The following is an 11,859-nucleotide window of genomic DNA, read 5'->3' as shown; positions in this document are numbered from 1 at the left end:
AATTTATATATATATATATATATATATATATATATATATATATATATATATATATATATATATATATATATATATATATATATATATATATATATATATATATATATATAATCAGAAATGCAATTATTGAAGAAATGTTCGCATGTTCGGCGTTAACTTCCAATTTAACTTTTCGATTTTTCTAACGGTTGATCGTAAATCATTTTCAAGTTTCTTATGTTCAAAACTAAAATTTTTCTTTATTTTATGCATGATAGAACAGAAAGACTTTTTTCGGTATTCCTATACTATCCTCGGTGTTGAAATTGATATGTTGTGGTTGTGCCCAGATGCTCAATTATTTTTATACTGTGCTTATTTATTGGTTCCTTGTTTGTTTAAAGTGAATATTTAGTTTTACAATCTTCAACGTTGTAAAATATAACACTTTTACTGTTTTTTCTGTTTCTAAATTTATTGGTAGGAAGAATTCCAAAAACCCGTTGTTGAATATTTATCTGATGTTTTTGTTCTATGAGTATTGATTCGGCTAATCGTAAATAATAATGGTTGTTATTGTAATGTAAGATTTCAACATTGTGGTCTAAGAATTGTCTAGTAATTTTAGTTTGTGTTTTTCTTTCATGTGATTCTTTATAGCGCCAGTTTGTACGTGCATCGTGAGTCTTCTTGATAACGTGATCGTCGTCATACGAATATATTATATATAGTATTAAATTATATATATATATATATGTTCGGTTGAAGATTACACCCCATTTTGCAGGTAGAAGTTTTTTAAATCAAATTTCAACAACACGAAGCTGTTTTGTTTCAACTTTATTAAACTGTGAAGTTTGGCTGACAGCACAACATACCAGTTACTCGAAAAATTCTTGATAATAACACTAGCATACTTTGTAATGAACGTCGTCCCTCAAGACTCAAAATAAAAGAAGCTATTCTCATCGTCAATAATAAACCAACAATCAACACGCAGTCAGACAATTTCGCCCACGTCTTACAACTTTTTACTCAATATCGCGACGTTGTACTGCCTCAGTTGCCAAACGTCATCAATAGACAGCAACTACACACCAAATATAAATACGAATATAACACACAAGAACGCACCATTAACAACAATCCGTTTGTCTCTTCACGCCATAAAACTCAAACAATTTGTTCACTAACTTCATTATTTGCCACGCCTTAATATTTCTTTATACATATTTATTGCTATATAACATTATATCCAATTGTTAAATATCTAATAATTCTTGAATAAACTGTCATATCATTAAATATTATTATCGACTTTCCATAATTTCTGCATTACTTCTCGTCACTATGCTAACCATGTACACTTCAACTACGATAATACACAAACAATGTTACTCATAATTTTTCTTTTAAATTTATTCGTTTATTTTCAACAATATAATGAGTTAATTATAAAATATAGGTTGTTATATAGGTTGTTATTCATTTATTTATTCATTTTAATATCTAATATTCTATTTTCTATTTCTTATAATTTATATTATTAACTCCTCATTTGGTTTTACAATCTAGGCTCCGACGATGGCATCAGCCGAAACGGCCGTCAGCCAAACTTCACAGTTTAATAAAGTTGAAACAAAACAGCTTCGTGCTGTTGAAATTTTATTTAAAAAACTTCTAACTGCAAAATGGGGTGTAATCTTCAACCGAACATGTTTATCTGAGAACCTCATACCAAATTATATATATATATATATATACATATATATATATATATATATATATATATATATATATATATACGTGTACAATTAAAGGCGTTCAATTCAACACTGTGACACAGAGCCACGAAATATACCACGAGAACCCAGAGTTGGCCTTGTCGCATGATCACGCACATTTAACCGTCTTTCTATTCTTCTCTATTTTGGGCTATTTCTGGTTCAGGCCCAGTGCCCTCATGTTTTTTGACAACACTTCTTTCCAGCTTGGGTCTGCCACTTTTTTCTAAATCGCCAGTTATAATAGTTCTACTGTACTCTACCCAATCCTTATTTGCTTTCCTTTCCACATGGCCGAAACATTTCAGTCTCATACCTCTAACTACATTTGACAACTCATCTAACCTAATCCTTTTTTTATTACCTTATTACTTAGACAATTCCTCAACCATACTTCCATTATCCTTCTCAACATCTGCATTTCTGTTCTTTCCAGCCTTCTCAAGTTTTCAGCCGCACAGCCCAAGCTTCGTCTTACTTAGACCATTTATCCTGGTTCTTTTATACATACCTATCATTGTGTTCACCAACCATTCTTTTTACCCCGCCTTAGTGGCGGAAAAAGCGGTAGAGGAAACAAAGAAAATTCTACATTTATACTGATTTTGATAATGCTTTCGATAAGGTCACTCATGTTAGTTTGATTAAGAAACTTTTTGACTATGGTATGAATGGGTATATTGTAGAATGGATTTCGGATTATCTTAAAGATAGAACTCTTGTGGTTAGAGTGGATGGAAGCATATCTGATCGTTTTAAAAAGGATAGCGGGATTTCACAGGGAATTGTTTTAAGTCCTGTGTTGTCTGTTATTTATGTGAATGATATTTTTTATATTTGTAAATAGGATTCTGGGATAGGCCTGTATAATGTGTATGCTGATGATGCTAAGATATGTAGACATGTTTTTTGTAATAAAGATAGGGTGGTCCTACAGCTAGCTTGTTTGGATGATTTGAATGAATGGGGTATAAAATGGGATCTGAAAAAAAATGTTGATAAATGTATCTCTTGTATTTTGGGCACGCATAGTGCTAAGTGTCCATATAAAAACAATGATTTTGCTCTGGATGAAGTAGACACCGTTAAGGATTTAGGTGTCTTGTTTGAATATGATATAAAATTTTATAAGCATATTTATACAACAATAAATAAATGCAGCTCAATTTTAGGCTTCATTAAAATACATAAAAATGTATCTAAAGATTCATTTTTAACAGTTTATAAATCTTTAGTCAGGTCAAATATAGAGTATGCGGTGTGTGTGGTCTCATTGGTCGCTGGAGGTTATAGAATACATGGAACGTACTCGGAAGAGGAATATTAATATGGTTAAAAATTGCAGGGGATTGAGATTTCTCTCCCTACCAGCAATAAGTTACGAACGTCTCAGGGGCGATCTCATTTTGGTGTGTAAAATAAGAGATCAGAATCATTCTACCTGCTATCCATTACTGAAGAGACCTAACGACAAATGAACAAAGGGTCATTCATTTAAGTTTATAACTTTAATCTGTTTTATAAACTATGATGATTAATTTACTGAAGAGCTATAAAACCCCAATACATTCTGCAATTCTATATTTTTGCAAATTATTAAACAGACTGATGATGATAGTCTAATACAATTTGATAACATTGATATAATACATCATTAAAATTGTTAATAATTAATTAACTGATAACATTAACATAATTACTAAGTGATTAATTAATTGACAACATCGACGAAATTATCAACTTAATCTGTGATTACTTGTTGCATTTTCCATGGTTTGTCGTGATAAATTCTTGACTGAAAAATAACGTTCGGATTCTTTGGCAACCTTAAAGCTAAATCCTGTAAGTTACAAAAGTAAACAATTTATTCAATAAAAATTATAATTTATACCCTAAAAACATTTAAAAGAGATCAAATCTGATACATACTTTAAAAAAACTATGAAAAAAGGATTAAGCTTAACAATGAGAAAACACTGGGGTGATAATGCTCATTCAAATGTTCTGGTTCTGCAACAAAGTAGAAATGTCAACAGCCTACAAAAAAATTGAAGTGTATTGAGAACCTTCTTAGTTTTTTGTTTGAAATATTTAAGATGCATCAACAAACATTGAATTTAGGTAATTGCGTACCCACATATAAATTTAATTTTATCATCATCATAAGACACTGTAAGAAATGACTGAACAGAACGCAGGCAAATTAGATCAATAGAAGGGTTGACATGAGTACAAGGTTCTCCCTTCTTCAACTAAAATATTTTGCCAGTAATTATTGAAAGCATACTTCTTTTAAAACAAGAGCATTTTAAAAAAGAGATTTTATAAAAATCATTTTTTACAAGTTTTAAAGGGATTTCAGGTTTTTGGATCTTCAAGTATCTCTAGCCAAGAAAACGATTCAGACGTCTATCAGTTTATGGTCATAAGATTATGGTTCAAAACAAATTTGAAAAATATATATCAATAAATTTATTGCATATTAAATACATAAAAACGTAAATCCTTAAAATTTTTGATCAAAGATTTAAGAAAAAACTTAAAAATTGTAGTTTTTGAAAAACAGATTAATCAGTCTGTTTGAAATGACCACTAAAATTTGAAAACTCCGTAAAATGAATAAATATGCAGAAATAAAATAGACAACAAACTTAATATTATATATTATTGAAAAACAAACAAAACAAATTAAATAAGTAAAAGAAAATGAGAATAAATAAAATGAAACAAAATGAGTGAGGAAACCTAACAAAAGTTGGAAAAACAAAGACTGAATAAAAAACTGATGAAACAGATGTTCCAAATAAAAAAACTCATAAATGAACAAATGTGCCAACAAACAAAAAGTGAAAATAATTAATAGGATGACAAAACAAACATACAGCTTCTTGCACAGCGTTGCCAGTCAACGTCACCATGCACTTGACAGCATGCACCAAACTAATATGTAAAAGTTTTAATCACGTTTTTTTATAAATTTATTAACTTGAATATTATCCATCCTTTAATCAACTTTAGATATTAAATAAACAACTAAAAAACAGCAAATTTAACGAGATAGATGATGAAAGTTATTTTAACCATCTATATAAAATTGATAAAGAAAAAAAAATTAGGATTAATGATTGAAACAAAAATAAAAAATTTTCACCTCAATAACACGTGGCAAATTTTTAAATAAATAATTTAAAGGTATATCACATGTGAAAAGAAATGTATTAATTAATTATTTAATTAATCGATCAATCAATCAATCAATTATAAACACTTATCAACGCCAGAAACTAATAAAACTTGACAAATAAATAAATAGTTATTTATTTAGTACTATTATTAGTAGTAGTATTTTAATTATAATTAATAATAAATTAAAAATTTAATTAATTAATACATCCGTTAAGCAATTTTTGTTACTTTGGATTAGTCAGCATGAACTTCTCACATTTTTTCATTACACAGGTGGCTTTGGTATGTTATAAATGAAACAAACAGTTAGTTTAGTTTATATTATATGATAGAAAATAAAAATGAGCACTAAAATATAAAGCATGAAATGATTAAATGAGCTCACTGATTAAAATAAAAACATCTAATGTACTATTCTATACAATGCATAATTCAAGCAGCACAAGCAGTACAACAATCAAGATGTGTTACCATTTCAACAAAAACTGAAATATGAAAAGCAATTTTTATTAAAATGACTTTTGTAACTACAAACTATCAAATGAAATAATACAAAGTAGAAACATCATTTATTGTGAGCTTTATTAGGCGTCAGATAATATGAACGCCTATCTGTCGATGATTATGAAAGACAGCATTGAAAGAAAGAAGGTGGAAGTTATAATTGGTGGAGGTGAACCGAATTTCAATTGGTGAATTGGAGATTGAAATATTGTAATGGTTAAAAGCCGAAATTGGTCCTGGGCATGACATAAAACTGCATCCACGCTGCCTTGCGTGCTTTTGAGCGAAAGGCTAGGCCCACCGCTTATAACTGGTGGTTGTCGTCAGGATGGGTGTCTGGATGTAAAAACTTTTCCCCTAATTACTCTTATGCCATCACAAAGAAAAACAACGGCCCCTAGTCCCCAGCAGGCCTTAAGTGGTCAAGGGGTGCCAAGAATCCCTGGGAAGTATGAAATAGCGGAGGGATGTTGCAGAAAAATTCAGAATGGCCCCTCTATGGTACTTAGACTTGGAACGCTCAATGTTGGATCACTGACTGGCCGCAGCATGGAAATCGCAGAAATGCTCGAGCGTAAAAAGATTGACATCTGTTGCCTTCAGGAAATCCGATGGAAATCGAATGGTGTCTGTCATGTCAACTCAGACAAAGAAAAATATAAACTAATTTGGAATGGTCAAAAGACGGCCAAAAATGGTGTTGGAATTTTTGTCAGAGAACCGCTAGTCCAAGAAGTACTAGATATTAAAAGGATTAATTCACGTCTCAAGTGGATCAAGCTTCGCATAGCAAAGCAAACAATGATTATTTTTTCTGCATACGCACCACAGACAGGCAAATCAGAAGAAATGAAAAATGACTTCTGGGCTGCGTTCTCTGACACCATCTCAACAATACCAAAATCTGAAACAATCCTGATTGGAGGCGATCTCAATGGCCACGTTGGAAAGAAAACAGATGGTTTTGACAACGTACATGGCGGTTTTGGCTATAGAGAACGGAATGAAGATGGCAACCGCATCCTTGAGTTTGCTGAAAGTCACGGGTTTTGTTTACTGAACACATATTTTAGAAAAAGGTTGGAAACACCTTATAACATACAAAAGTGGACTATCAGCCACGCAAATTGATTTCTTCGCTGTCAAGCAACAACACCGAAGGCTATTCAAAAATATCAAAGTTATACCTGGCAAATCATGTGTCGCCCAACATAGACTCCTTGTGGCAAACCTGATTGTCGAACTGTCACAACATAAGTCTAAACAAATGCCTCGGAGAATCAAAACGTGGAAGCTGAAAAGCAATATTCATTGAAAAAAATTTCAACAGATTGTCGCAACACAGTTAGACCACCAATTGCAAGTCAGTACAGATTCAGGTACATACAAAATCGTTTTGATAAACATTGCAACTACAGTTTGTGGGAAAACTGGTACAAAACGTCAGCATGAACGGGACACTTGGTGGTGGAATGACAGTGTACAAAATGCAATAGCTGAAAAGAAAGCTGCATACAAGCAATGACAAAAATCAAAGTCTGTTGATGACCATTAAATTTTCCGTGAGAAGAACTATCCAAGACGTCAAGTCGCACTGGCTCGGACAGATCAGTGCAGAGAGTAGCTCACTAAAAGCAAAAATGATCAAATGAATTCTCTGTATCGTATAGCAAAACAAGCAAAGCATACGAAAAAAGACATAGTTGGTGCCTTATGTATCAAAAACGACAAAAATAAGATGGTTCTTGAACAAGATGATATCAAGCTACAGTGGAGAGAATACTTCAACCGTCTGTTAAATGAAACAAATCCCATCAATGTCAACTTTGACCACACATCGAAGGTCCGATTCCAGACATCACTGTAGAAGAGCTTACAGAAGCTCTAAAAGCTATGAAGGATGGAAAGGCAGGAGGGCCCTCTGGACTCACAAATGACATTATCAAAGCATCTGGTAAGGCAGGTATCCAAACGTTACTACAACTTTGCCGTTAAGTGTGGAGAAATTGCTCAATGCCGACTGAATGGAACTATAGCATGATAGTTCCGCTATACAAAAGCAAAGGTGATCCATTGAACTGTTCATCATATCGGGGTATACGCCTGCTAGAACACTCCCAGAAAATTTTCGAGAAATTCATTGAGAGAAGATTAACGTCGTGCATCACAATCGGAAATTATCAATTTGGTTTCCTAGCGGGGAAATCAACAATTGATGCAATTCACATCCTTCGCAACTGCAAAAGAAGTACCTCGCAATGCATCAACAACTATCACACATTTTTGTAGACCTTGAAAAAGCATTTGATCGAGTTCCCCGTGAAGCAATCAGGTGGAGTCTACGTCAACAACTCATTACAGAATATCTTGTTCGACTTGTGATGGAAATGTATACGAATACTAAGACTCTTGTCAGCACAACGGTTGGAAACACAGATGCATTTGACATCGGCGTTGGAGTTCACCAATACTCGATTCTCAGTCCACTGTTATTTATAACTGCGATGAAAGAAATCACAAAACCGATACGAACTGGTGACATTTGGAATCTTATATATGCTGATGATATCGTTTTAACAGTCACGTCTGAGCAGAATGCAGCAAAGATGTTTGAAGATTGGAACACAAGACTCGCCTATCATGGATTCAAAGTCAACATCAGCAAAACCAAAACAATGAACACTGGTGAACCCATCCAATCCACAGCTACTGGACGATGGCCCTGTTCAGTTTGTAAAGCTGGTGTAGGTAACAATTCAATCAAGTGTCAGCAGTGTAACCAGTTGTGTCACAAACGTTGTTCAAAAATAATTGGTTCTTTATCTAAAGTGTCCAATTTTGTTTGTCCTGCTTGCATCAATCCACAACAACAAATTCAAAATAGCAATGTTTTTGAAGCCATTAAGGCAAAGATAGTCACATAGTTTCACTATCTAGGGGATGTTCTAGATTGTACTGGAGCAGCTGAAGCTGCCGTTCGAGCATGCATACGTGCAGCCTGGAATAAATGGCATCTCCTTGCCTCTATATTGATGCGGCGTGACATCCCACTACCACTACGATCAAGACATTATAAATCTATGATACTCCGGTGTTGTTATATGGTGCAAAAACATGGCCAAAGACAACCAAACTGGAACAACAACTTTAACGAACCGACATGAAAATGCTACGATGGATGCAACGAATTATTCTGAAGGACGACATCAAATCTACCAAAATCCTGCGTCGTGCTGGTTTAGATGATATAAAAACCGAATGCCGGCAACACCGTCTGCGGTGGTTTGGTCATGTCAAACGAAATGGAAACAGTGCCATAACTTCTCTTTCAGATGTTGAAGTACCTGGCACACGTCCCAAAGGCCGTCCAAAGAAGTCCTGGTCGCAAACAATCGAGCAAGACATGAAAGCTCTAAATTTAAATGAAATGGATACAACTGATCGTTTAATTTGGCGCAAAAAGTTGATAGCAAAGAAAACAAAGACCTACCTCGAGAAACTGGGTCTCTGGACGCTAAACGAAGATTGATTGATTGATTGATGTTGCTTTAGCACTGAATAGAATAAACCTGTCAGATAGAAAGTTTACAGTATTAACACCAGCTATTGCACAAGCTAGTGAGCAAGACATCAGGGATACATCTCTGTCACGACCCACAGTTTAACGTAAACGACAGCAACATCGATCAACTATTGGCAGCAGTATTTGCCAACATTTTCAGGATAGTGACGGAAACCCACTTCTAGTTCACTGGGATGGGAAGATCATGAATGATGCGACAAACACTGATAATCCACACTCCAGAACTGATAGAGTGGCTGTTGGTGTGACTGGCTGTAATATGGAAAAAATCTAAGAAATTGTTAAAATTGCATCAAGCACGGGACAAGCACAAGCCAATGCAATTTTTAAATTGCTCAAATTATGGGACGTTAGTGAAGACATTATAGGCATGTGCTTTGATACTACCGCTGCCAATACTGGAACGTCAAGTGGAGCATATGTTTTGTTGGAGAAACTGCTCCATAGAAATCTCATGCACTTTGCTTGTCGTCATCACGTACATAAATTGATAATCGGTGAAGTTTCCACAGTTCTGTTTTGTCTAATAGAATGTTTGAAAAATTTCGAGCCTACTGGCCAAATATAAATCAGTTAAACCACAAGCCACTTGATGAAGACAGGATGCTACAGATGATGCGGCCCGACAGTACCATCTTTGACATGTTTTCTTGTAATTCCCATCAACTAGCGTGAAAATCCAGTCTGTGTTGTTTTTTTGTGTGCTGCTAAATTTTTGAATGCCGAACACATGCTCAAGCACAAACATACACACAACTACATACAAAGGCATGCTGCTCTTAGAAATCACGCTAAATAACAAGCAAAACAATAAAAATCATACAAACCATCATTTCTTGAGCTGAAGTTTTCTGGTAACATCTGTCAAATTCAAGAATTATAAAACAAATAAAATAGTGTTTTATTAATTTAGTGATTTTTTTGATTATACAAAATTACAATGATATAGAGACCATACAATACACCAACAAAACTGACGAGAAAATAGTTTTTGAATAACAAGCATCACCCACGATGAATATTTCTTCAAGTTCCGTCAGCAAATTCTCAAATTCTTCTCCCTTAACAACTTCCAACTCTCTGCACTGATAAGATATGATGATGAAAAATAATGAACACAAGTTATTTCCTAGCTTCACAAATGTGGCATCTCAAATAAATAAGTCAAACAGGTAATTAGATAAGTTGCCTAACATTAAATTAAAATTAGACTAACAGAAATTACCGAAATATTATATAGAAAAAAAGGAGATATCTCTTTTAAGAGATAAGAGGGAGATCTTATGTATAATGTGTATGTATTGCATAAACACATTTTATTACAAAAAACTTATCCCTGATCAACATGCCACTATGATCATGGCATTTCCTTTTTATTTATTTATAATTATAATAAAATAACAAATAAAAGGCAATCCTCCAGTTAAGTTGCCAAAATTTTTACTATTATTAAAAATGTAATTACCACACATGTTTACTAAATATTAACAAATTGAACGTAAGAAATGTTTAATGAATGGTTTATGGAGACGTGTCACAGTTAATAATTGTCACTAATTGCGGACATGGAACAATTGAACATGTCTCTTTCTCCGAACTTGTTTCTAAAGACGAATTCATGCATATAAGGTAAGACGGAAACAATTCCCTTGATGTTGCTTACTAGAGAAGGAATTTTCTATTGGCTTGGCTCCAAACATTATTAATATTTCATGTGGGAATTTCTGCATTATTGAGATTTACGAAATTTTGCTAGTTTATCACTACTGAGTGCATATGTACTACACCTCGTATGCTGCCGATGTTAGAATACGGGGCCCAACCAACTGAAATGATGTTTGAAACTGGCAAGATATGCTGCACAATTAGCGGTTCAAGTATTATAGCTTTCTGAACAGGAACTTTCACAAAAAAAAACTTTCTCAGTGACTCTCTCATCATAAATAATAAATCAATAACATAGAAACGTGAATAAAAATACCATAGCAATAACAATTCCACTTTAAAAATTTTGCTGTGTACCATGTAGAAATTTGAGCACCTAAATTGGAGGATTCTCAAATAAATATTATTATAATAAATAATTATAAACAAAAAATTATTTGGTGATGGTAAAGAATTATTTCCTAAAGTGGGTGTCAGGAAATTTTTTATTTCCCCCTTGTAAATTTCCTCCTGAAACTTTTCTCCCGGGAAATACCCCTGGAAATTTAAATTACGCCCAAATTAAACAAAATTTAAACTCGAGTGTACACATTCATTTTAATTCTTTTATTAATTTTTTTAGTTTTTTCAATTTATTTACATTCATTTGATAAATTACAATAAATTAAACCAGACTTAAAAATACACAGAAAGTGAAACAAAAAAAAAATAAGAAAAATAACTGATATAGATCTAGATGGATAAGAATACTAAATTATACAATACGAAAAATTAAAATAATCAGATGGATACAAATACAAAATTATGGAATAAAAACAATCAGAATGGATACAAATACCAAATCATGAAATACAATGAATTAAAATAATAGGAATGGATACTAACACTAAATTATGAAATACAATGAATTAAAATAATCAGAATGGATACAAATACTAAATTATGGAATAAAAATAATCAGAATGGATACAAATACAAAATCATGAAATAAAATGAATTAAAACAATCAGAATGGATACAAACCCCCTCAATCAATCAATCTTCGTTTAGCGTCCAGAGACCCTAAATCGTTTTCTTTGCCATAAATTTTTTGTGCCAAATAAAACGATCAGTTGAATCCATTTCATTTAAATTTAGAGCTTTCATGTCTTGCTCGAT

General features: G+C 32.9%; 1 protein-coding gene across 1 annotated transcript; it reads left to right on the top strand.

Moving 5' to 3' along the window:
- Positions 1–5,822: 5,822 nt before the first annotated feature.
- Positions 5,823–10,930, top strand: HELRODRAFT_165441 (hypothetical protein; the record flags this gene model as incomplete). Its single annotated transcript, XM_009032018.1, has 4 exons — positions 5,823–6,216; positions 6,379–6,532; positions 9,154–9,274; positions 10,793–10,930. 4 exons carry the CDS (start codon positions 5,823–5,825, stop codon positions 10,928–10,930), a joined length of 807 nt encoding a protein of 268 aa, XP_009030266.1.
- Positions 10,931–11,859: the final 929 nt, after the last annotated feature.

Source organism: Helobdella robusta (genome assembly GCF_000326865.2).
Source record: "Helobdella robusta unplaced genomic scaffold HELROscaffold_8, whole genome shotgun sequence".
Taxonomy (NCBI): Eukaryota; Metazoa; Annelida; class Clitellata; order Rhynchobdellida; family Glossiphoniidae; genus Helobdella; species Helobdella robusta.
This window is presented reverse-complemented; position numbering and strand designations above follow the sequence as displayed.